Genomic DNA, 27493 nt, shown 5'->3' with positions numbered 1-27493 from the left:
CCCTCCCTCCCTCCCTCCCTCCCTCCCTCCCTCTCTCTCTTTCTCTCTCTCTCTCTCTTTCTCTGCCTGTCTGCCTGCCTGTCTGTCTATCTGTCTGTCTGTCTGTCTCTGTTTCTGTCTCTCAACCCTCTACTGAGGATTGAAACTAGAGCCTCAGTCAAGGGTGTTACTAATGACCCACAGTCCCAGCCCTGCATATAGGTTTTGATACAAACTTTTCCTTTTGAGGAAAGAAGTCAGGAGTCAGGGAGCATCTTGAGCCGGGCAGAAGTGGACGCCTCGGCCCCACCTCAGCTTCAGAGCACCGTGAGCTCCTGTGTGAGTGTGGAGCAGTCACATTGTATGCGACCTTGACACTGTCTCTTTTGACATCCAAGCACCGGCTGCATACTTGGAGTTGGACTCGCCCTGTCCCTCATGAGCCACAGCAGCCACACGGAGTCACGAGTTCACGTGGCAGCATGTCTGCGGAAGCTGTCTGCCTACCTCGATGAGAGCGGGAGCCAGAGCAGGACCTTTCAGGAGGTAGGCCGAGGGGTCTGTCTCACCCTGCTCTGCTGACTTCCGCTGCAATGTCATTTGTCATTGCTGCTTTCTTCGTCTCATGGTTTAGTAGCCCGACGACTGAAGTTCCCACTTAGAGCTGCAGTAAAGAGAAGAGCTGACTGGCAAGCCACCTATATGATACCACAAGACCTCCAAATCATACTCAGATTTACACGTAGCATGTGGGATAAGAACCATTAGAGAATACACACATCTTCTGGAGGTTAAAACAAGGTTTTCCAGAATTGTCTTCAAGTGAAATGTAACTCTAAAAACAAGTCAGAAACAAGCTTAAGAAGCCACAAATAAGTGCCCAATAGCATGAAAATTATGGAGGAAATTCCCTTTACCACATTTGGTGAAGAGGTTTTTTTTTCCTCTGGTGTGGCAGAAAAATATGCATCACTAGAGCTGGTGTGACACTGCTGACATGTGTGACCCACGCTGAGCTGGGATGCTTTAGCTATGGGTCATGTCTTCTCTGTTGTGCCCAGGTAAAGCTGAGCTGCCCACGTCCGTCGTTGGGAGGGGCAGGGATGACCTTGTGGCCGGGCCAGATTCTCCCTCTCATTAGAGCAGATTCTGTTTTCTCCCAGCCTGCCCACAAGCTATTGATGGGGACATAATGGCTGCTCTGTTTCCCTGCTCAGCCCCTCTGTTCCCAGCAGTGGAACTTGTTGAATTGGGGAATTTCTTTGTGGCACAGAGGGTTGAAGTTTTGTTCTAGGTATGCACTGCATTACCATTTTTTAAGTAGTGTGGTGCATGATTTAAAAGTATGTATGTATACTTGGATATATTCATACAGAATGTATTTCTATGTCAAAGAAAGAACTATTTGATTAATCAGCAAAAACAAGGTTATTTTATTTTAACAGCTGCTTTTGTCTGCTGTGGTCTTTTGATTAATAAGTCTATCAGTAAGTAGTTTTGTCCCTCCTCAGATGTTTTATATCTGGCTGCTTCCTTGTAAGCTGCTTGCATTTTTATACATCAACCAGGCTGGGAGTTGAACTTTCTCCTTAATCGAAACAGCATCTTTATGAGGAAGGCTTGATGGTGAAAATGGGTCATAGCAGGAAGTTTGAGTTTGCAGAAACTGACTTTCTCAAACTTATGAGCCGTGCAGATGGCTCGTTTGGAACACTCTGCTCCTATTATCAGCTTTTCTTTATTTGCTTTTTCACTCATTTAGCTGCTAGGTTTGCACACCATACAATGAGGTCTGCAAAACTCCTCTCAGCTTCATGCAGTTCCTGTTCATTCATGCTCTCAGGCCCTCCTAGGGATTGGAAACGAGGTTGGGTTTCTCATCTTTACCGCCCTCTCCTGGGCGTCTGCGATGGAGTACATGGCACTTCATAGCTGTAAAGCTCTATTTTCCTGTGTTGTTGAAATGTGCTGTGTTGTGGCATGGCACTGTAAGGCAGCTTTGGCTTAGAGCAGTGGTTCTCCACCTTCCCAGCGCTGCGACCCTTTACTACAGTTCCTCATGTTGTGGTGAACACCAGCCATAAAATTATATTTGTTGCTACCTCATAGGTGTGATTTTGCTACTGTTTTGAATTGCAATGTAAATATTTTTGGCGATACACGGTAGCCAAGAGGGGCCTTGACCTACAGAGTTGAGAACCACTGGTGTAACGGCTGAAGACCTTCATTTGAATTCTGGTTTTGTCTCATAGCTATATGCATTTAAGCCTCCAAATTCTATCTAAAATGATCCCCATCTTGAGCCTGTTGTGAAACACAATATAAGTCAGATGGCAAACTGTTACCCAGTCTGGGATATCCTTGCCTAAATTCAGTTCTTCTGGGGAGAAGTTTGACAGATGAGATATAGCAACTAAGCCATACTCTTTGATTTTTGGCTGTAAGCAAACAGGTTTTTTTTTCTGCTGTTTTCTTCTCAGGTCCTCGCCTACACACTTAGCTGTGTGTGTGCATCAGCATTCAGTGCCGGCATCATTGAAGCTGTGGAGGCTGAAGAGATTATGAACAAGCTTCAGCTGTTGGTGGAGAACAACCAGCAGGTTGTAATGTGTCCCTCAGTGGTTTCCCTCCTTGAGCTTCCTGCTGCTGTTGCATGCTGCTTTCTCACTCACTGGGATGGACTCTGTTGTGTCTAGAATGGTACCAGCAGCCAGTGGCCACCAGATACCCTTCTTTGGTTTTATGTCTCAGCTTCTGTAGACATTTAGCTGAGAACATGTTGGCTAGGTGTAGATGTCAAGCCAGGGTATAGCTCTGGCTGAGCTAGAACTCAATATGTAGACCAGGCTAGCCTCAATCGAGATCTGCTTGCCTCTACCTTCCCAGTGCTGGGATTGAAGATGTGTGCCTCCATGTCCAGCTTTGTAATGTTTTTGATTTCTTCTTTTATAAATCATTAACATTCATGAAGTGCTAAAATCTGTGGCTAGAATGAAATTCAAGTAAAGCGAGAAACTGTGTAGAGGGGAAGGACTTTAAATTTGTAAGACATACGTAAGAGTAATGACAAAACTATAAAGTTATGAATGCGTTTTGGGCTCTGATTAAGTCAAACTCTGGCAAAATCAAGACGGATAATCTCTATTCACAACTGAGGATGTAAAGGAAAGTTTAAATTCTTAAAAATTATGCTTGAAATGACCGCTCTTAAATAATAATCGCTCCTTAAAAAGGAACCTTTGACATTGCTGTGATCTATGCTAAGCAAGATGAGCTAGTCACAAGAAAAGGCTGCCCAGTTGAGCTTGCGTGAGGTACTTTCCTTAGAGTCAAATCACAGGGACAGGGAGGAGACTTGTGGTTGCCTCTAGCGTAGAGGGTGGGAAGGTTTAATAGCAGAGTTTTTATTTTTCAAGATGAAAATAGTTCTGAAGACAGTTGTGAAACTGTGGATGTTCTTGATGCCTGTGAACTGCTATCTGTGCTTGAGACAATGAAAAAGAATTACACATGCCATAGAATTTCCCTCCTCTGACTCTTCAGAAAAGTTTCTCCATGTCTTAGTGCTGTCCTTTGTGAGTTACTTCAAGAGCCATTGATCTTAGTGACGTTATTACTGTTTTGTGAGCCTGTCTATGATGACATGTTCAGAATATGCTTTGCAATGACAAAGTCACAAGTGTTCGTATGCTGCATGTTTTCTTTCATAGGAGGTAATTTACCTTGGTTGGTGGACCACCAGCTTTTCACTCGTACCCTGTCCTGAGAATTTAGATTGATTGGGCTATTTATCAACAGTGAGAATTATTCTCCTAAGGCAGATGCCCTCAGTAGCAGAACTCCCTACAGTCAGACTCTTGTTTCCAAAGTCCAAACTTAGGGATAGGAACCCTAGAAATGCTTCATTTGCTCTATACATGATATATGTTCTATCTGACTCCTATGCTATGGCTTGTCTTCCCTCACCCCTGTTTTTATTTGTACCAGACCTCAGGCTTTGCGCTGGCATTAGGGAACTTGGTTTATGGTTTGTCTGTGTGTGGACATGGAAAAGCTGAAGACCTGGGCAACAGACTTCGCCCCAGCTGGATTAAAGTTGTCCTGACAGAGGTAAAAGTCACCTCCTGTATGCTATTATAAATTGTTATAAGGAAAAATAGGATTGATTTATTGCATTCTTTATAGGAACTGCTAAGTTATGTAGCATATGCAGGTAGTTTCAAACAAAAGACATGTATACTTTTATAAGTAGTTTAGCATGTTAACCATTGCAGGTTGTTTTATTTTTTAAAAGCTGACATTTTGATTATGCCTTAACTTTTAAAACAATGATAGATTTTTCTGGAAAAATATGTGGCTTCTTATCATTTCTATGACATAACAGCCTTAATGTTTTACTTTGTTTTAGTCTGTTATTATTTTAGGAGTCAATTATCAATTGTTAGTTGTATTGATCCTATGCATTTATTTCAATCTCAGCCATTGACTTGACTACGCAACAGTAACTTACATAAATTTCAAACCTAAGGGGTATTTTGCTTTTGACTCTTTTGATTCTTGGTTTGCAGGGTGCCCCCACCATGCTCTGTCTGGCTGCCCTTCATGGCTTGGTGGCACTGGTAGGCTCCGATGTGGATGTCATGCAGGTAAAGTCAGGAACTCTGAAGGGAGGGAATTTAGATGAATGAGTAACCATAGCAGCAATAGAGTGGATAGCCTACTATCCTAGGGGCAGAGGAGTTTATGCTCATGGTAACAGTTACTCGGAGGCCTTCAGTACCCTGCTCTGTGAAAAAGCACTCTTGGCTGAGAACTCTGTCTGTAGAGATCTGTTCCTTGTTCTTAGTTTATAGGAATTACTAAGGAAGTACTTTCCATAGACTTTCCTGCCCAAGAGAGTGACTGAAGCATAAGAAATTTCAAAATTCATGTGCAAGTTCATACCTGTAATGTTCCAGTTTAAATCTTTGCAAATGCTTTATTCTGAAACATTATCCCAGTGGACATAAGTGTGTGCAAGTTTATCACAGTTCTGAAATGCAGGCCTTTGTTCATACAAGTGAAACTTAGAGGGACTGCTATGTACCACTGTGAATAGGTGCTAAGAAATCAATGTAAATAAATCCTGGGCCCTGCCTTCGAGGAGCTCACCGCTTATGGACTTGAAATATTCTGACAGTTGATAAATCATCTCATACCTAGACAATTGTTCATGCTTTGTGCCATTTCTGCTTATTCTTTCAGCTAAAGTCAGAAGCCATCCAGAACACCCATTTTCAAGCAAGACTTAATGAAGTCATTCGAACCTTAACTGAGGTAAGAAGAGGAATTTGCAGTCCCTGAGTGGGACACACATCTCCTTTGTTGTCTTTTTCTACTATTTGTTATAGTGTATCTTTTCTGGTAAATATGAATGTTGAACATTCCTGTTGAGTTCATGGGGCATTTCAAAGTAGTAAATGGGCCGTGTTCATTGACAAATACGCCCTGCTCTTAGAATAAAAGAAAATTGACTTTTTTAAAAAGTTATATTCTTATTGATTCACCTTAAAAAATTAAACATGACCTTGCAAGGGTTATCCAGCTTTTGGGATAAAGACAAATGGAAGGTGGCCAAAGGGCAGGGCAGAAACCAGGGAAGCAACGGTCAGATGGCATTAGTTCAGATGAGTAAATAGTTAACATTGTTATTCTTGTAAAGTAGAGTTATATTCATCTTCTTTAAAATTTTTACCTGTTATTATTTTTATCTTTTAAAATATCGTGGTTACTGAATAAATTTTGAAAGTATAGGCTAGGAGAAGTTGAACCTATGTCACAGCTGTCCCGAGTATGTAATCACACCTCTTCCCAAGCATCATGCCCAGGCTAGGCTTTTGTAATTGCTATTCTTGCTATATCCAGTGCTTTCTAGCTTACTTTTTTCCCACTTGGTAAACTTGTTTTCATTCTTATAAAACATGGCTAATTATAATACCTAGCACTTAAAGAAGTTTTAGTAATTCATGTTGTAAAAGCCTGGATTTCTGGGCAGAGAAAAAATATTTTACATATATGAATAAGAATGTGCTCAGAAAAAGAATTTTACTGAAATTTAAGTTGTTAAAAGTTGGAAGAATTAGAAAACTATTATTTTAAAATGCTCATGGATTATAGTAAGCAATGATCAAAATTATTTAAAGAAAGGAATATGATATTTCTTCCTATTTTTTGAGGAACTTTATTCTTAAGTAACTTTCTCTTCCTTTCTACTTTCTGATTTTTTTGTTTGTTTGTTTGTTTGAGTCAGGATGGCGTGTGTTTCAGGCTAGCCTCAAACTGTGTAATTGAGGATGACTCTCACCTCTTGATCCACTTGCTTCTGCCTCCCACAGGCTGGGATGACAGGCATGAGCCACCACATTTGGTTTATGCAGTGCTAGAGCTGAGCCCATGCCCTTGTGTGCACCAGGCAAACACTCTACAAACTGAGCTACATCCTCAAATCCTTTTTTGAGCTTTCGTTTACCAGTTGGATTTTTTTTTTTATACCAGTCTTGTTCAGTGAAACCCAAGAATACTGCTACTACTTTCTGCCATGATTGGTTGATTGATGTTTGGTTGACTGATTGACTCATCAGTTAGCTCTAAGATTCAGGTGTGGTATAGGAGCCGCACATGGGCATCCTGTTACAGAGCTTCTCATTCTCAACCCAGCCTCTAACTCCTGCTTGGTCCATGAGATTTTACAGTGGCCTTTTAATGAACAGAGCTTGAATCTTGCCCCATCACTGTGCTTATTTGTTTCAAAACAGGTTATCAGTGTCTCAGGGGTGATTGGTCTTCAATCAAATGCAATATGGCTGCTAGGACATCTTCATCTATCTACCTTGTCTTCAAATCAAAGCAGAACTTCCGGTAAGATCAAAGTCCCAATACACCAGAGCTGGAAGAAGGAATGGCTGATTTGAAGTTCTGTACTTTGTTAAGGGGATTGTCCACATGATGCGTGTTATGATCTTTATTTTGTTTCTGAGCAAAATGGAGTAAAGGGAGGCTTCCAGACTTACTCCAGGTCACATGGCAGAAAGTGGTACTTTGAATGTAGATTCAAATCCCATATTCGTTCACACTTCCTTTCTGCCTTCCTTGAGGATAATGTAGCTATCAGCCTGTCCATTTTACAAATGAACAGTGTGTGACTCAGAACTATTACATGAGTTATATGCAGGGTTTTGTATACTGACAAGTCCATAAACAAAGAATTGGGTCCTTGAAGCTTGGAATACACATTTTATTTTTACTAAAAGTAATACTGTTATGTTTCATTTAAAAAAGCTCTTTATTCAGAGCCACATAGTGAGACCCTTTCTCATAAAAATCTGCTTCTTTACTTATGACTGGAATTTTCGTGCCCAGTGGCTTTATAAAGGTAAAGAGCTAAGCACATTGAAAGATGTGTACCTCCTCGGGGCTTGGAATCCTAGCTCTTCAAGTAACAAAGCCCTTTCTATTCATATCCTTTGATAAAAGCAATAAAACATTACAATTCCCATGTGCTTAATATATGTTTTTACTTGGAGATTTTCTGGGGGAAAGAAACACCATAATATATCTGTCCCTGGGTCTTTATAAGTGGCATTTTGACCCAGAGTCCGTCTTATATCTGGTCCACAGAGGTTTAGAAAACAACGATCCCTCACTGAACTTCACTTCACGTAGTCTTGGCAGCTCATCTACTGGTAGTATGATATGGGCTGCTGTAATTTTGTTTTCTTTTCTGCAGTCACTCTGCAGCTTTGGGCAGAGGATTCTGGTCCACAGCCTTCCCAACACAATGAACTTTATATAGCTGGAAGTTGTCATATTGTCATGGAAAAGGAATTTAATAAAAGCACCAAAATGATACAAGAATCCCTTGCTAATGTTAGGGCTCTTACAGAATCCTGGTTAAACAGCACTTAGCACCAAAGTTTGGTAGGTGTTTTTTTTTTTTATTGTTTTTTTGTTTTGTTTTTTTGGTTTGGTGTGTGTGTGTGTGTGTAGACTTATAGTTGTATCACAGACCATTTGGTCCATGTAATCAGATCATTTAGTGGTGAGTCATCTTACTCCCAGGTCCTTCTGTACAAAATAATTGTGTATCTGGAAAAGCATAGCTACTTCTTCCTGGTGGAATTTTCCAGTTGAGCCATTCATTGCAGTAAAGCTGTCTCATGAAACAATTATGCGGGACTGGAAGGAAAAGGATGTAGGAGACTCTCAGGACTCAGAAATGTCACTGACTCACTGGTTCAGGTCAGTAGCCACATCTGGTTCTTTGTACATGTTGGTCACTGAAGCTCTCTACTTTAGGTAAGAGATTGTGCTGTTGATTAACACTGGGTCTTGAATGTCTGGTTCATACAGTTGATGCAGCATCACGTGAAGAAGCCTCAAGGACAGTGCCCAAGCTTAGATGCCCAACAGGCTCCTTGCCTACCCTGCAGAGGTCACTGGATTGGACCTTGTTGGTTGTTACAGTATGCTAGGGACTTTTTTTTTTTTACCACTTCACTGGAGTAACCATCCTTTGTGATTTTTTTTTTTTTTTAGTCTTTCCTAGGTTTGTCACCATTTAACATTTTCCTGTATAGCCTAGGTGATTTCCTCAAAGCCAGTCACTTAATCTAATAGAATTCATTGCAGCCAGAGTATTGTGCAGAGATCAGTGGCATAAACATCCCTGCCTTGTTACCAGGTTGATACAGCAGCATGAGATCATTACCTCTCCTTCATTAGCCTTCCCAAGTCCACTGGTTAATTCGATCATTTCTGCTTCCACAGTTCCTACTGACTACAGCTATTTGCCTGAAGGCAGTTTTATTAGAGCAGCCGTTGGCTTCTTCGTCACAGGAGGAAAAAAAGGCAAGTGAGCACATTTCTTGAATTTTATCATTCTTTCGTTATGTTCTATAAGCTGTGTACCTTAAGACAAACCACATCTGAAGGGCCAAATGTTGTCTTCTGCCAAACCTTCTTCCTAGATGACTAGGAAGCTAGCTAAGGAATTGCTAGGTGAATATGCAAACTACATAGTCTCATGGTGGTGGCTCTGTGAAAACTCAGTCTTCCATTTAGTCATTCTTAGAGTGCATCAAGCACACACTGCTTTTTCTGCCATTCTCACTAACAGTGTACGTCATTGGTGTAAGTAGAGAAGGCACACCCAGGTGTCCTTTGTGTCCCAGGCCTGGCTGGGGAATAGCCCTTGTCTCTGGCCTTGTCTGCTCATTCTGCATTGTTGGAGTCACAGGCTCTAACTCCTGTTTCTAGCTTGTGATTTTTCTTGCACATGTTTAACCTGCTGTGCTCATGGGTTGTGGTCCTCTGTGTTAGAAGACAGAGGTTCAGTGCCTTTGTCACATAAGAACCCAACAGTGTCATGTGAGTTCCTGAAGAGGAGCTCTTTAATGCTGTACACGTTTCAGAGTTGTGAAGGAGAAGTGCAGGCTGTTAGAACTGTGTGTGTTCTGGCTCAGGTGCCAGCTTCATTAATGTAATTGTCTTTCAGTGATGTTCACTTCTTTTCCTCTTTCCTGGCTGGGCAAGCCAGTGACTATATGAGAGTAAGACCATTACTATTTTAAAAATTTGTAAAAATGCTTTAAAATAAATTAAAATGCAAAACTGCAAGAAATCTGGAAGAAGCAATTTGATAAATAAAGTTCATGGAAAAATAAAAATCTTTCTGCTGGAAGAGAAAGTATTATTGCTTGCTGTCCCTCTGGAAGCAGCAGTCACCGGGGCTTCAGAGCAGGAACTGGTTTTGTAGCTTGCTCCTTTAGTTTCTGGAGGTTATAGTGCATACTCTTACCCTAGGGTTGCAAGTTAGCACTGTTGGCTTTTAATTTTTTCCATATAAAAGTTGACATATGATTATGTCATTGTTATAATTGTTCTCTATAAACACATATAATGGGAGAAATTAGTTTAATGATTGTATTGCTATGAATTATATTATCATAAAGTACATATAATAGAAATATCTTCACTGTGAAGAAGTTGAATTCTTACTAAATGATCATCTAAACTTTCCACAGCCAGAATAATGTTAGCACCATTTTTTTTTGCTGTGTTTTTATTAAGTTGTTCATTGTTGGCTTATAAAATTTTAAAATGATTATGATGATTGAGATTAACATGAGAGTGAAGTAAAAACTGAGGTCAAATAAAAGCCTTCAGAAATGTTTTTTCTTTGTTTTGTTTTTTACTTTCTAGCAAATAAAATATCATTTTGCCCTCCCAGATCCATGTTTCTTGGCAGAAAGAAATTTTCTCTGAACCTTTTGGGGGTTCTTGGTTCACTGTGGTATCCTTGCCTGTGGTTTTTGCCGTCCTGGCTCAACAGGGAGTCCTCTGCTCTGAGACTGGAAGGTCAGGTGGTACTGAGATGCTGCAGTATGCAGCCTTGCTGGAAGCTCTTCTACAGCAGCCTGCTGGAGTGTTTCAAACTGCCATCTTGCCAGTTGGAATTTTGGCATTTTCAGGTTGTGGGAGAGGGCTGCCTTCCTGTCAGGTTTGCTGACTAGATTCAGAGGAAAATCTATTCAGCCCACACATTTCTAATGATGACCCCAGAGGAGTGGGGGCCGTGGGAGGCTGACCTCAGCCTCCAAAGCCCATTTACAAAAACAAAACCAGCCCCTGCTCTGTGGGACTAAATGGGATGGCCAGGAGCAGAGGTGTGCATGCAAACGAGCGCTTTCTTCTTCAATATGCCCAGCTCATTTGAATTTTAATAACTCCCTTCTGAAGGAGCTTTTGAGTTTAAATGTCTGGATGTCACTCACCAGAGCCCAGTGGGGCTGCTGATAGGAAGGATGACAACGTCAGTGAACTCTTTTGAGGAAGAGATAGTTTTTGAGAATTAAAATCATGCTTGGTACAGGCAGAGGATAGACCAGTTCAGGAATAGCACAGCTCCATCGCCTCTGTGGGCTATTTTTAAATTTAATAACTCACAAGAAAAAAGTGAAGGATTACATTTGATTCACACATACGACAGAATGAGAGTGACAGAGGTTTCCAGCACAACCCATGACATTCGAGAAGAACGTGTCAGACTGCTCTCTGAGACTTACCATGCTTTGTATTCACACCTTAATAGATGCATGATGATAGAGTGTCTATTCCTTCATGGAGACCTGCACTCAACGGCCATACCAAATCGGCAGAACACCTCCAGTTTGTAAGGAATTCAGTTCCTGGTTTTGAAAGTAACTGTGCCTTTGTCTCCCAGGTGACACTGTCCGTCTTCTCTGATATGGCCCTTCTATCTGGTGCATGATTCCTTAACTTTGCTAGGCATCATTCTCGATTACTCTTGAAATTTCTTGACAGTGCCAGCCTTAAAGTTTTTGTTCAGAACTGAATTCTTCCTGACATTAAAAAAAAAAAAAAGCCACAAGGCCACTATGTAGCTAAGGGTGGTCTTGAACTGACTATACTAATATAAACTCAGTGTGTGCTAAAGCTAGCCTTAAACCTCTGATCCTTCTCACGCACCCGCAAGGGCTGAGATCACAGGCATGGGCCAGCACAACCAGCTCTAATATTGAGTCTTACAATTTCCCGATCTACTCATCCTTCAGATTTTTGATCTTTTATGTTTTCTCAACCCCAAGCCATTTCACACTTCACCAGTATTTTATCCACATATTTAAGAGAACATTTAAAACACTTAATAAAAGTAATAATTCTTTCCTATGCAGGTATTTCTGCATAACAGGAATGTTTCTGTTGTCATTGGAGAGTGTGACCAAAGCTTTCTAAGCTCATACTTTTTATATTGGCTTTGAAGTTGATTGCATAAAGTGTTACCTAAGCAAGGTATATGAATCTCACTAATATAATAAATGGCATTTCCTCTGATATTACAGTGGGTAGTGATCTATGAAGGTAAACTTTAGGCTTATACATACATTTTCTGAATTTATATTCTCAATCATTTTTGGAATTTTAGTCATTTTGGACTAGTGTGAGATTTACTTGTTTAGACAGTGTCTAGCAGAATTCCTGAATATATACTCAAAATAATATTAAAAGGTTGTTTGTTTTTATGAAATTATAGAATTGGTTACCAAAACTGTGTGCCGTTTTTAATATTTTGAATTATTTAATATTTTACCTATACATCTCTGAAACATTACTACGAATGCATGCTTGTGTAAAGCACTGACTTTAAAAATGGCATAAGGAAGAAGATAGCAGCCGAGCAAAGTGGCTCATACCTGCAATCCCAGTGCTTGAGAGGCTGAGCCAGGTCGGGTTTGGGGGCCATCTTGGGATATATAGTGACCTCCAGACTGTCCAAGGCTATAAAGTGAAAGTAGGCTAACCCCTATTCCTGTAAATGAGCACAGTTGTCATTTATCTTCTGTGACAGGAGGCATAGGGGACATAGGAAAAGCACAACAGTGCAACACTTTCTTGACATTTGTCAAGATCTCAAAACTCTCCTGTATTGTTACTTATTTAATTTATTAGTTAATTAATTAATTTAGACAACATCATATATACCTAAGGATGAGCCTTGAACTAACTATGTAGCCAAGGATGACCTTGAACTTCTGACCTCAAGTCCTGGGATATTAGACATGTGTCACCATGCCTGACTTATGGGATGCTGGGGTGTCCGGCCCAGGGCACACAGAGCAAGGTGTACAAGCTCTCCCAACTGAGCTACATCCTCAACTCTTTATTTTTTCCTTTAACCATAGAATCAATCTATAATTCTCTTTAGATAGTATCATTTAAAAATATTTGTCAACTTATTACTTTTATTCTTGTATAAATTTTACTTTTTAAAATATTTATATGTGTGATGGCTAAACTTGCTTACTACTTGACACACCAGGAGAAAGGTACCCTAAATAGAAGAATTGTCTCTATCAGATTGGCCTGTGTGCATGTCTTTGGGACATTATCTTGATTATAATTGATGTACAAAGTCCCAGCCCACCGTGGGCAGTACCATCCCTAGGTAGGTAGGCCTGGGCTATATAAGATAGCTCTATGAATGGGAGCCAGTAAGAAAGAAGCCAGTAAGTAGCATTCCTCTGTGGTCTCTGCTTTAAGCTCCTGCCTTAAGTTTCTGCTTTGGGTTTCACGGCTGGGACCTAAAAACTGATATGAACCCCTTCTTCCCCAGATTTTGGTCATGGTGTCTTGCACAGCAACAGAAAGTAACCCATTTGTCACCATAATTATCACTTACACATGATTGTTGAGTATCTCATCAAGGTGCCGGCAAAATGGCTTAGTGTGTGAGGCAGCTTGATACCAAGGACAACCTCAGTGTGATGTCCAGACCCACATGGCAGAAGAGAACTGACTCTTAAGATTTGTTCCTTGACTTTTGCATGTCTGTGCTTCTTTGAATATACCCAATAAATAAGTGTAATTAATACTTAATCAAGTTGTTATATCAAAATTAGTCATTCCACTGTGGGTCACTTTTAAAGTATCTGTTTAGTGAATATCTCTATCCAGGTGGATTTCTCTTTTACTAGTTTTCCTTATGGTAAATTCTCAGTAGTTTATTAATGGGCAAGGGTATGAAGATTTGGTAACTAGAAGGAAGGCATGGCCTCTTTAGAGATTTATTTTTATGTCTGTGTGTGTGTGTGTGTGTGTGTGTGTGTGTGTGTGTTAGGAACAGAACTCAGGGCTTCTGGAAGAACAAGCTCTCTTATGAAGCCATCTCTCCAGACGCTGGCATAGCCCTTCAATGCTACAAAAGGATTATAAAGCCTGAAAGAAATTGTTATATCATAAAGTTTAAAATACAGGCATCTGACTACTCAGGTTTCTATCCCAGTTTGGCTGCTTGCAGCATATGTAAATTCAGGCAAGCCCCCTGTGCTTGTTAGTCTTAGCTCTTTGTGTAAAATTGAGAGCATGATTGACTCTGCATTGTAGAGTTTTTGAAGGGTTATTAGGCTATGTGATAGTAACTAGAAACCCTTTAGTTGGAATATCCTATTATAAAACAACAACATACATAAAAACCAATAACAATTAAAAATTTTAAAAATTCAGGTATAATATGATGCACTGAATGTGATTTGTTTTAAGTTTCGATGTCAGAAGGACTGAACATTTTGTATATACTCACTCTATTGTAAAATTAAAACTTAAGAGTTTTTTTCAAACTAACTTTATTGTATGTGTATGTATGTGAGTGCCCACATATGTGTGTGGATCTTGGGATCAAATGAAGGTTGTCAGGTTTGTGTGGTGTTTCTTATCCAGTGAACCCTATCTTTGGCCCAGAATTTTTTGTGTAATGTTTGTACTTGTTTATATTTTATTCTACAAAAATATAAAATACAGGAAAGTTACAAACTGTCTCTTTTCTTTATCTGTAAGAAAAAAACTTCAGTATTACTTTCACCCAGAAACCACAATTCATGCTTCACTTAAATCCAGTGAGGCCTTTCATAGGGAAGGAGAAACATGTAGTGTGTGCTGGTTGGCATTTCTCTCCAGCCTTTTCTAATCCCTGGCAGTTCCTCAGCCCTGTCTTTCTTTACCTGGTCATGTTTTACGACTAGACTGTTATTTCATAGAGCATTCTTCAGTTTGGGTCTGCCTGGTGTTTTCCATGTTAACATCAGGTCAGCCACCTTTGGCAAGAGAATCTTACTGCACCCATCTGGGGGGATGCAGTGTTCTTCCTCCTCCTCTGTGGGGTTAAACATACAGCTTAGGTAAAATGACAGGATCTAGGCTCCTCCTAAAGAAGTTACTCATTTTCCTTTATCATCAGTAAATATTTCTATGGAGACACAATGAGGATTTGTGTGTGTGTGTGTGTGTGTGTGTGTGCGCGCGCGCGCATGCGTGCGTGTGTGTATGTCTGTGTACACGTACATCTATCCTACTGTTCCTTGTGTTTTCAATCATTGATTTTGGTTTTTATTAATGTACCTTGTCTTGTTATTGCAATAAAGCTGGGGTGTAGGTCCAGGCAACTCCTTGTTTTATTTTGTTTTGTTTTGTTTTTCAGAGAATGGTATTTAGAAACCAAGGTGGCAGAGCCTTTCTCCTAGGATAATTTTCAGTTTCCAGGAATGTCGAATAGGAACTGTGTTCTTTTTCTCTCTTTTATATCTTGCCTATTTTACCTGTGCCTAAGCTGTCTGTGTTACAGATTCATAAATATATTTGCAGTTCTACTTCAACACCATTATAACACACACACACACACACACACACACACACACACACTTACAACTCTGTGTTCTGGACTGTGGCAAACCTGACTCATTATTTTCAGCCTGTTTGCTCAATTGATCAGTCCACCTATATGAAACCAATCTTCTATCCCCTCTGGGCCAAACCCTACCAGGTTGTCTTTCTCATTAGGTTCTGACCTTTGCTGACTGCCACTCTGCTTGGCAGCCTTCCTGGTGCAAGAGCTTAGGGTGCTTTTGTTTTTTATATCTCTGAATATTGTTGAGGTTTTTGCTCCTAAGATAGAGTACTCTACCAGCCTTTGTATCTGGTGTATCAGAATCAATTCTTTTCAACAACTGTATCGATTGTAGTTTCTGGTCAGGGGCAACACATTTGGTACTTCCTACAAACATCCTATAATGTTGCCTGCCTGAATTCTCTATGGACTTCATCCTTTCTACATTGATCTAGACATCTTTTATTCTGGTGAGCAAAGGTTGGACCTTCAATGATGTCCTCTAATTAGATCTGATTTTCCATCTCATACTTTATGTATCTTTGTGAGTGTGTGTATGTTTTACATGTGTGCCCTTATTTACATGATTATTTATACGTTTTGTTTCAAGTCTGCCTTTTTCATTAGACTATACTTTCTTCAATGTGCAGGAAGAATACCTTAGAACAGATTACCCAGCATGTAATAGAATTTAAATATTTGACCTTTATCACTTGGATATAGTTATACTAAAGGCTGGATTATTCTAAGCTGACTTAATTTGTCTCCTGCAACAGTGAAGATGGAGAAAGTAAATGTCTGTGTCACACACCTGATGAAGATTATACACCCCATATGTTAGCCTGTTTGTGGCCAGACTTTTCCTGTAGTAATGATACTGTTGCATAGTCCTCTGTGTGGCCCATGTACATAAGAAAATGGGTCCTATTGTAATTCGTTGTGCTCGGATATGCCATTTTTAACTTTGGGGCTGTTAGCTGGATGAGGGATGTGAAGCAGCTCTACATTCAGGTTTTCAGACATCTGGATCTTTTTGACAAGTACCCATAGGCACTCAGTTTCAAGTTCATTATTTGGGACATTACAGTGGACATGCCATTTTACCATTGGCACTTATTTGAAGGACAAAACATTGAAGTGAAGAACCTGATGATCTCCGTCGTTTATGTTCTTCTGTTCCACATAGAAGAGCTCTATGGTGGGAACCAGGATCCTGTGCTTCAGAGATGCTTTGGGCTTTCTCTTTCTTACCCTCCTCCCCTGATGCATGTAACTGCCAAATATTCTCTCATTCCTCATTATTATTCTAGTTTCTATCATCCCCATGGCCTGTCAGAATGGTTCCTTCCAAACATAGAAGAAATTTTTGTGTGATTCTCATCATGCTTCTCAGTACTGATGCTCTGCCCTTTTAACTGTGAAAGACTTACTGCACTGTATCAGAGGCATACAGAGGCTGACTTTCAGCCCTGTACTCCATTTTTCAGGCTGTTTCTGAACCTTGCCAGCATATCAGGTCAACTAATGAAGACTGGAGTAACATGCACACACAGGGCCGACAGTGCCAGGGCATACAGAGCAGTCAGTGTTGGAGCAATATCTATGTAGAATATAGTTAATAGTGAAGTTCATCCCATCAGAGGCGAGCTCACTGTCTCAGCAGTAAAACATAAACAATGCTCATATTTCTCATAGGATCCTTGTATGACAGAAAAAGTTGAATCCATTCTTCAGGCTCCTTAAGTCTTTTGGAAACTACACATTTTTCATAATGCGTTCTATTGGAGGACTTGGAATACAAGCTATGTAATTTCAAAAGTATCTGACAAAAAATACCGAGACCCCAAAATAGACATCTGCTTGTGAATTAAAGACTTCCAGTACAGATTTGCAATGTATGTCAGGACATTGCTATCAATGTGTACCAAAAGGACCTTTACAAAGCAAATTAGAGGCTAAAGAGATTGCTCAGTGGTTATGACCTCTGGGTACCCTTGGGAGGACCCAGGTTTAATTCACAGCACCCACATCAGGTGGCTCCAATACCTGTAACTCAAGCTCCAAGAGGACCCAACACCTCCGGTCTTCAAGGTCACCTGTATTCATGTATATGCACTTACCCACCCATAGTCACACATAATTAAAAATACAGTAATGGCTTGAGAAGCAAATTACTCTTTGTTGTATGAAATCAGACTTAATCTATCTCCACAATTGTTAGGGATTCTTACCACAAATGTGTTACCAATATGGACTATGTGCAAAGCTAACCAGTTTTGAGATAACCTGCTTCAGCCAGTTATCATCACACCTGTTTTCACTTTTTTTTTCTTTTTTGTCTGCTCATAAGAAAAATAAGTTCCATGAGCATAATCCCTATTTTGTCTTGTTCAATTCTGTGTCTGTTGCTAGAAAAGTCTTCAATATATAATACACAGTAAACACTTGAGTGCACATGTTTATAAAATGTCTCTATTTTCGTTGCCAGAAAGTCTTCTAGAAACAATAGTTATGCTCCTCATAAGACTTATGAGGGTCCCAGTATTATATCTTTAGGTGAGATAGAAATAAAGTATCAGCTACTAGGTGCACAGCTACGCTGTGATATTATAGCACAGATATATGAATGGAGGAAGCATTGACAGTTAACATTTTTAGCTGGAAAAGAGGGTGTTAAAAGTGAAACCTTGCAAGGCATACTACTAGTTCTATCTGGAAGAAAGCAGCCAATGGTCAGGAAGTAGTTTAGTGGGTAGCTAGGCTTAGAAAACCTTGTTGATTTGTTAGCTGTTCTAGTGGGAATGAAAGTGAGAAACATAAGGCTAAATTCTGGATTGGAGATAGGTAGAGATTTGTATTGTCAACTTAGAATTTGTATTTGAAACTCTGAGCATAGATGAGCTTATACAGATTCAGCCAGAGATGAACACGAAAGCTTATTTTCATAAGCAGTTATTTCAAGAATGAAAACATGAAGTGCCTATGGGTACTTGTCAAAAGATCCAGATGTTTGAAAACCTGAATGTAAAGCTGCCTCCTTTCTTCCTTCCTTCCTTTCTTCCTTCCTTCCTTCCTTCCTTCCTTCCTTCCTTCCTTCCTTCCTTTCTTTCTTCCTTCCTTTATTCATTTATTTATATTTGTCTATGTGTGTGTATGATGTCTGTGTTTGTGTGAGGGCCTGCATATGCTATAGCAACTGTGTAGAAGTCAGAGAATAACCTTGGGGGTCAGAGTCTCTCTGATATACTGCAGTTTGTGCACCCCAGGCTACCTGGCCTATGAGCTTCCAGGGGAATGCTCCTGACTCCACCTCCTATTTTGTAGTAGGTGTGCTGGGATTATAAATACATACTAGATACATCCGTCCATCTTGCTTTCACGTGGGTTGCAGGAATCTGAAGTCAAGTCATCAAGCTTGGCAACAAGTGCCCTTATCTGTTGATCCATCTTCCAGGCCCCATGATATACTTGTAATTGGAAGAGTACAGAACTTGCTATATATTTGCAGTTTTTATTTGAATGCTTATTTTTAATTATTTTGGACAGTCATCACTGGGATACTGAAACTGTGTGTTATACAGCTGAGCAGCCTCGGCAAGCTCGCTGTCTAGTCACGTGATGCCCTCCGTCCTGTTATAATGCAGCATAACGGTCTTCACCAGATGATGGCACCACCCTCTTAGTCTTTTCAGCCTCCAGAACTATGCCGCTGTCTGAGCTTAGTTCTCCTTTTTGACTCCAACCTCCGCTTCTTGCTTTTCCTCTATATCTGTGGTTTGTATTCTTTTTCTCCTGTCCCTCTGCTTTTCTCCCCGTCCACTCTCAATTCTCCTTTCTCCTAAGCTTCTCCTTTCTGTAGTTCACCCTTGCTAAACCCTTTCACAAGGTTGGTCTTCCCCTCCTGGTTCCCTGCTTCTTTTCCACTCACCCCCTACCCCCAGTTTCTCTTTTCTGTGCTGTGATGTAGCTCTGCCTTTACCCTTACTACCAGTCACTAGGTTGGTTTTTCCCTCCTGGTTCCCTGCTTCTCCTTTTCTCCCAGCTTCTCATTTCCCCTCAGCTTCTCCTCCCCCCAGTTACTCCTTTCTGTGTTGTGATGTAGCTCTCCCTTCACCCTTGCTACCAGTCACAAGTTTGGTTTTTCCCTCCTGGTTCCCTGCTTCTCATTTCCCCTCAGCTTCTCCTTTCTGTATTGTGCTATAGCTCTGCCTTCACCCTTGCTACCAGTCACAAGTTTGGTTTTCCCCTCCTGGTTCCCTGCTTCTCCTTTCCTCTCAGCTTCTCATTTCCCCTCAGCTTCTCTCCCCCCCCCCAGTTACTTCTTTCTGTGTTGTGATGTAGCTCTTCCTTCACCCTTGCTACCAGTCACAAGGTTGGTTTTTTTCCCTCCTGGTTCCGTTTCTCATTTCCCCTCAGCTTCTCCTTTCTGTATTGTGCTACAGCTCTGCCTTCACCCTTGCTACCAGTCACAAGGTTGGTTTTCCCCTCCTGGTTTTCTGCTTCTCCTTTCCCCCCAGTTTCTCCTTTCTGTGATGTGACGTAGCTCTGCCTTTGCCCTTGCTACTAGTCATAGGGTTGGTTTTCCCCTCTTGGTTCCTTACTTCTCCTTTCCACTCAGCTTCTCCTTTCCCTCAAGTTTCTCCTTTATGTTGTAATGTAGCTCTTCCTTCACCCTTGCTACCAGTCACAAGGTTGGTTTCCCCCTCTTGGTTTTCTGCTTCTCCTTTCCCCCCAGCTTCTTCTTTCTGTGATGTGATGTAGCTCTGCCTTCACCCTTGCTACTGGTCATAGGGTTGGTTTTCCCCTCTTGGTTCCTTACTTCTCCTTTCTTCTCAGCTTCTCCTTTTAGTGCTATGATGTTCCTCTGCCTCCATTCTTGCTATCAGTCATAAAGTCATGTTTTCCCTCCCAATCCCCTGCTTCTCCTAACCCCCCAGTTTCTCCTTTATGCAGCTGTTTTTTGTCTGACTTACACACTCTCACTTCTGCTTTCTTTCTCTCCATTGACTCATTGGCTTTTGTTGGTCTCATTCTGCTTCTCCCCCTCTCTGAGCTTCTCCATTCTGGGACTGTGTGACCATCACTGACTCTGACAGCACTTGTGGTCTAGTGAATTTGCCTTTGCTTTTCCCGTTTCTTGAGCTTCTCTGTTTTCAGTTTTTCCCACATATCAGCTCTCTCACCTCTGCAGCCCCTCCCAGATGCTGATCCTGTGGCTTTTTTGCTGATGTAGTTTCTAGTTTTCCCCTGGCTTCTCTTTCTGCTGATGGTGGTTTTCCTTTTGCTGATGATTTTTGCCACTGTTTCGTCTTGTTGTCTACATATTTCTGTATCTACATTTTCTGTATTTCTTCATTTTTCTGTGTTCTATATAGCATTACTTTTACCTGCCCATTTTCATGGTTGTTCCTGCCTTTTACATCTACATGTTAATACTCTAGCATCTCAGGTTTAAGTACCTCCCTCCCAACATGATGACCAATATTAAAGTGATTACCGTATGGAATAGCTATTTCTCCCTTGGTGCTCACCTCTAGGGCAGGCAATAGCTTAGGAGCAAAAGAAGGTTTTTTCTATTGGTTTGTTTGTTAGTTTGTTTCTAAAACACAAACAAGTAGTAGGTGATAGGTGTGATGCTTTAGAGCCATCATAGGTGGACTATTATTCAATAGCTCGTCTAAGGTGCTGAGTGGGCAGCCCTTGTCTATCCTGCTGTAAGTGCATTAAATTCCATACCAAGAACAATGGGACAATAATGAAGACTAGGCTATTCTTTTAAAAAGTAGACAAAGAGACATGGAAATGTAGAAGATAGTAAAGATGTCTAGGGTATGTCAAAGGAGAAGATTGGAGATAATATCTGAGAACAGGGGAACAAGGTTTGTAGCAAAACGAGTTGGATTCAAATTGTAGCATTGGAAGACTGATTGTAACTAAAGATATGGCATTAGACTTTGGCTGCTTTCAGTTGTTGCAGCCACGCAGATGATTCGCTAACTCTTTGCTTTGCTGTTGTAGGTCCTGAAGCTGTGTCTCCATCTCTTCTCAGAGTAGTGATGAAACCCATAGCAACTGTTGGGGAAAGCTACCAGTACCCTCCTGCAAACTTGGCCGCACTCCTCTCTCCACTTATGAGGCTAAACTTTGGTAAATATCAAGTGTTTTTTGGGATTTCAGGCTATGCCCTTAGGATTTGGCCTGAATTTAAAAAAAAAAAAGATTTTGTGTCACAGTTGACAGTGACTGGTAGATTTATTGTGAATGGTTATCTTGCATTCGATAACTGAGTTTCACCGAGTCCTTATAGGGGAGGGTGGGGTGAGGAGAAATAGGTGAAAGACATAGACTTTATAGTCTATGTATGTATGTATAGTTCTGAGACTGTATAGCTCTCAAAAAAACAACTTATGAGGAACCAGGGAGATGATTTAGTCAGTAAAAGGTTTACTATGCAACCTTGCGGACCTCAGTTAGATCCCCTGTACCTGTGACAAAAATAGATAGATAGATAGATAGATAGATAGATAGATAGATAGATAGATAGGTAGGTAGGTAGATAGATAGATAGATAGATAGATAGATAGATAGATAGATAGATAAAACAAATGAGCAAGCAAGCACAGTTGCCTTAGTTAGGGTTTTACTGCTATAAACCATCAACATGACCAAGGCAACTCTTATAAAGGACAATGTTTAATTGGGGCTGGCTTACAGGTTTAGAGGTTCAGTCTGTTATCAAGTCAGGAACATGGCAGCATCCAGGCAGGCATGGTACAGAAGTTGCTGAGAGTTCTACATCTTCATCTGAAGGCTGCTAGCAGAATACTGACTGTCAGGCAGCCAGGATGAGGATCTTAAAGCCCACACCCACAGTGATATAACTACTCCAACAGGGCCACACCTTCGAATCTTGCCACTCCCTGGGTCAAGTATATACAAACCATGATAGTGGTCCAGTGATGCATGTCTGTAGTCTCAGTGCTGGGAAAAAGAAAATGACACCCCAGGTGCAGGAGAGATGGCTCAGCGCTCAAGAGCACTGGCTGTTCTTCCAGAAGATGTGGGTTCAATCCCCAGCAACCACATGGCAGCTTACAACTGTCTAACTCCAGTTTCAGGAGATATCATACCCTTCCTTACACAGACACACATGCAGGCAAAATGCAGATGCACAAAAAGTAAAAAAAATGTTAAAAAATGTAAAAGAATGAAAGGGAGGGAGGGAGGGAGGGAGGGAGAGAGAGAGAAGGTAAGAATGGAAGAAAGGAAGGGAGGGAGGAAGGAAGAAAGGAAGGAAGAGCCCCCACAGACTTACCTATAGGCCAGCTTGATAGAGGCAGTTTCTCACTTGGGGTTTCCTCTTGTCATATAACTGAGTTTGTGTCAAGTTGGTAAACATTTAACTGGTACACCAGATAGAAGTTCCCCTATGTGCTGAACATGTGCTGAGAAGAACACTAAATGATTTGTAGCTAGTGTTTTCTCATAAGTATTATTCAAGTGTTCAGATTCCTTTAGAATGTCAGAGAGATTTCCCTAGGATGTGTAAGGCCCTTGGCAGTGTACAAGAGTTAGGACTGAGAGTATTCTTTGCCTCTTCACTAGAATGTCTAAAATATTCCATTTGGTTGGATGGATTCTGTTATGTGCGTAAGTGACCCAAGAGGAGGGCTTGATTCAGACACTGAATCCTGAATGTGAGACAAAGAACTGAGCACTGTGTTACAGATACTGTTTTTCCTTTCTTCTCTTTCAGGTGAGGAGATACAGCAACTTTGCCTTGAGATTGCCGTGACTCAGGCACCGTCATCGCAGAGCGCGGCAGCGCTGCTGGGCTTGTGGGTGATGCCACCACTGATCCACGGTCTGAGTGTATGTAATAGTTCCAGGTGTTGAGTGTAGTCAGGGACTGTTCTTCTCTGGAATGACCACACTCATTTGGAGTGTGGACTGTGAGTCAGGAGTAGAGAAATGAAAGCTTGCTTATACTTGATCTAGCTGGCCAGCAGCCTGTGAGAGGGCATGGCTACCACCCCATCCTTATGTGTTTTAAATGCTACTTATTACTAAGGGGGTAAATGATGATCACAGATACTAACATTACATTTGTAACAAAGGGTTTTTTGATAATACAGTATGGCTATATCACTGGGTATTAATAGAAAGACAAATCCACCTGCACTGAACACCTCTTGGGAGCATCCCTTCCCTCCTCTCCTGGTGTAGCCACAATGAACCTCGAGAATGACATGGAGTCAGGTGGCCAAAAGTACATAAGGCTACAGTAAGTGTTTAGAGATATGTAGTGAGGAAGGCTGCAGAAATTTTGAGCCTACCTGCTGGAATAGAAAAGATTCTCCATGATTTCCTAAAGATGTAACTTGATCATCAGTACATGGTCATCATGTTCAGTTCTAGTCATGATCGGGCTTTAGGTTTTTGAAGTAATATAAGATTCTCTTATATCCTCAGTCTCCTGTCTCTGATCCTTTTTAATCCTCACAATGGTCTTTAGTTGAAGATGTGTGTTTTGAAGTCTGCATTTTTTTTCCTCTCACTATCACCTTTACCCACACCTGTCCACTCTAGCAGCTTACGTCTTCCTGTCCCTTGGTGAGCACTTGCAGTGTAGCTGGTACCCGGTAGCATTTGGTTCATGTTGAAGACATCAGCTTTAATGTCTAATGTCTCTGGAAGCTCATTTTAAAAGTTAGCCTTACTGAGTTGTAATTTATGTATCCTAAAAGTGGCTAGTTGAATGGTAAACTTTGGTGAGTTTTAGTGCATTTATGTTTATAGTCGTTGTCATGAATAGTCATACCACTGAACATGACATTGGCCTATTTTTAGTCTGTCTCAGCTGAGAGTCAAGCCACCAATAATGTGCTGTCCATAGTTATTTGTGTGTGTGTGTGTGTATGTGTGTGTGTGTGTGTGTGTGTGTGTTGTGGTGTGGTGTACTGGTGCATGGGGTATATGGAGCATGGGGAATGGAGGTTAGAGGTCAGCATTGCCTATCTTCCTTATGTGTACTCCTAGTTTTTGAGACAGGGTCTCTCACTGAACCTGGAGCTCATAATTTGGCTAAACTGGTTGGCCAGCAAGCCCCAGAGATTCCATTTCCTGTGCTTCCCTGCACAGGCACACTGCCATGCTTTTTTACATGGGTGTTGGAGATTAAAAGCTTCTACACACCAGCACTTCACCAACTGAGGCATCTCTTCAGACCCTGGTTTTGTTCTTTTCCTGTCTCATTTCATTATTTCCTTGAGAATTTGGTACAGTGTGCTATGAATATATTAACTCCTTCCCACAATCCTTTCACATCCACCCCCTTCTCTACCCATCCAACTTTGTGTCCATTTTTTTTCTTTTAAATCCATCAAGACAAATTTGTGCTGCCCAGATACTCTTGGGCATGTGGCTTTCCGTTGGAGTGACATAGACCTAGTAGGGGCCACATTCATAATGAAACTCACTTTCTTCCCAGAAGTTGTTAGTTACCCATGGCTCCTAAGCTAATAATGGGGCTTTGTGCCCATGTCCCTTCTCTTTCTGTGCCGGGATTTGGTCCGGCTTGAACTCGTGCAGGCCTTGTACAAGCTGTCACAATTGTTATGGGTTCATATATGCAGCTACCCTATACATTTAAACTGCATATAAGTTTTGGAAATTCTTTAGCATGGAATTGTATTATGATGCTTTGTATCTAGGAAGTATGCTCTGCTGTTTCTACTTTATAGATTGATAAACCTGAGACCTGAGAGAATCCAGCAAAGTCTGGTAAGGAAATACACCGGAAGCCAGTGTATGGCTAACTCCCAGGCTTTGTACCGTGGACTCTTTCTTCTTGTTGAGTCAAGTGTCCAGCAGCCTATTCTGTTGATCTGAAAATTTCCTCTACATTTCTGTAGGCCTTCCATTTCTGGTTTAGATCTATGCAACAGTTCTTGGCATCTGGTTTGGTTATGGTTGCATGTCGTTAATTATTTTTTAAATTACTTGAGCTGGAATATTCTTGAAGATGACCTCTTTAGAAAACTCCTTGGAAAGATTTTTTTTTTCCTAGCCTACTTCTTTTAGACTTGTCCATTAGTATCAACCCTGTGTTACTAAGAATGTTTGAAGTGCCGTGTAACAGTTAATACTAGTTTTGCCTCATGTTGACTCTCATTCACTCCGGTGCCACAGTCAGGCCCACATGCTCAGTGTGTGGCTCTTTGCCCAGAAGCGGCCCAGCACGTGAGTTCCTCTTATTGCTTCCTTGTTTTTCCTCAAAAGATGATTATAATATCAGATGCTTTGTTTATTTGATTTTTCAGCAGACGGGCTTCCCGTCTTTGACTTCTACATGTTATGTTCACATACCTGCATGTGTACCTGCACACTTGTTATGTTCACATATCTGCATGTGTACCTGCACACTTTTTATGTTCACATACCTGCATGTGTACCTGCACACTTGTTATGTTCACATACCTGCATGTGTACCTGCACACTTGTTTTGTTCACATAGCTGCATGTGTACCTGCACACTTGTTATGTTCACATACCTGCATGTGTACCTGCACACTTGTTATGTTCACATACCTGCATGTGTACCTGCACACTTGCATACATCAAGTACATGCACACCACAGAAACAAAGACAAAAACCCAAATACCAGTTATGACATACGTTCAGAAGTAGCATTTATTCCCATCTCCGAAAAGATCTAAGGTATACGTTAAGCGGAATAGTTGGATAGATTGACAGCTTCTCTTGCTGGAGAGTATGATTTTAAGACTGAATTGGAGAAGCTGGGGAAAGGGTAAAATGTTTGCCATGAAAGCATAAAGACCTATGCTTGGATCTCCAGCATTCATGTAAAGCTTGAGTGTGTTGTGGGTGTGTTTGTGTGTGCTAGGGAAGTGAAGACAGATGGTCCTTACAGCTCATTGGTCACCCAATTGGTAAACTCTTGTGTTCAGTGAGAAACGCTGAGGAAGACACCTGAAATTGACTGCTAGCCTCTTCACACTGTGTGTGCTCATATGTGCATGAACACACGTGTGCATGTGAACACCCACACTCATATATGTGCAAGCACATATGCCTACACCACATACAAAACAGCCAAAACAATAGGAGAAAATCAGAATAGCAACATGATGTCCTTTCAGAGGTAGCATTGAGTTTCCATCTCTGAACAGGCTTAAGTTATTTGACAATTTCAGTTGAGTGGATTGATGGACCCTACAGGTACACATTGATGAGTGTACACAGGTACACTGGATGAGAAGTAACTGAAACAGTATAATTACTAGTGCCTTTAATCATTACAATGACCCTTTGGACTATGAAGCCATGGGAAAATGCAGGAAAAAGAAGTAATCTCCAGCTTTTAATCTGTCTGCTCTCCAACTCAGTGATGGCCTAGGGACTTTAACCACCACAAACTCAGACAGACTTGTTTATGTCTGGCTTTATCTGTTTTCCTTCCAGCTGAATATTAAGAAATACCTCCTGGTATCTATGCCTCTGTGGGCAAAGCACGTCTCTGATGAACAGATCCAGGGTTTTGTTGAAAACCTGATGGTGGCAGTTTTTAAAGCAGCTTCCCAACCTTGCCATCCTGAGATGTGCCCAAGTGCCTTACAGGGTCTGAGCCAGGCCATGAAACTGCCCAGTCCTTCCCACCACCTCTGGAGTCTGCTCTGCGATGCTACTGGGAGAATTTTTGACCTTCTGCCAAATAGGATTCGGGTAAAGAACAAAAATATTTACATTCCTGACAGTTTATGCTTGGGCTTCTTTAAAGTCATTTTGGCAAAGGCAGGCTGGGGATGTTTTAAGAATATGGGTGGGAAGGCTAGCAAGAAATGACACATTCTTCACTAGGAGTGGGTTTGTTTCCAAGACTGAAATTGAGGTTCAGTGTTTAAAACCAAAGTTTTAAGCAAGCTTAGAAGTGAGTTAACCGATGCTGTACCAGAAGCCTACTGAAGATGAACAAGTGCAGACATCTGTCCCCAGTGTACCTCGGTGACATTGTCTTATTTATATATACTTTCTGTCACATGGCCTTATGTAAGCTCTTTCCTTTCCACAGCAGACCTCTACACTGGAGTTTCACAAGCTAAAAATCTGGGTGAAAATAATGGAATTCTGATAAGGAGAAAAAAGTGTAGCCAAGCAAACACACAGAACAATGGAGAAAATATTCTTAAATTATGAAAGACTGACTGTATGTTTTGGTTAGCATTAGAATCTCATCAGCAGCTGTTATTGGGGATAAACAGGTCTAATAATTCATC

General features: G+C 41.0%; 1 protein-coding gene across 1 annotated transcript in view; it reads left to right on the top strand.

The window, feature by feature from the left end:
* Positions 1–27493, top strand: part of Focad (focadhesin) — a 225907-nt gene that overhangs the window by 181540 nt on the left and 16874 nt on the right. The window contains exons 19-28 of the mRNA XM_028773373.1: positions 378–525; positions 2460–2579; positions 3967–4089; positions 4548–4625; positions 5224–5295; positions 6774–6876; positions 8785–8865; positions 21215–21343; positions 22953–23068; positions 26682–26942. Coding sequence (XP_028629206.1) covers positions 378–525; positions 2460–2579; positions 3967–4089; positions 4548–4625; positions 5224–5295; positions 6774–6876; positions 8785–8865; positions 21215–21343; positions 22953–23068; positions 26682–26942 — 1231 coding nt within the window. The remainder of the gene's footprint in view (positions 1–377; positions 526–2459; positions 2580–3966; positions 4090–4547; positions 4626–5223; positions 5296–6773; positions 6877–8784; positions 8866–21214; positions 21344–22952; positions 23069–26681; positions 26943–27493) is intronic.

This window comes from Grammomys surdaster, unplaced genomic scaffold (assembly GCF_004785775.1).
Source record: "Grammomys surdaster isolate TR1022 unplaced genomic scaffold, NIH_TR_1.0 225, whole genome shotgun sequence".
In the NCBI taxonomy this organism is placed as follows: domain Eukaryota; kingdom Metazoa; phylum Chordata; class Mammalia; order Rodentia; family Muridae; genus Grammomys; species Grammomys surdaster.
Note: the sequence above shows the minus strand (reverse complement) of the source record. Positions and strands in the feature narration are given on the sequence as shown.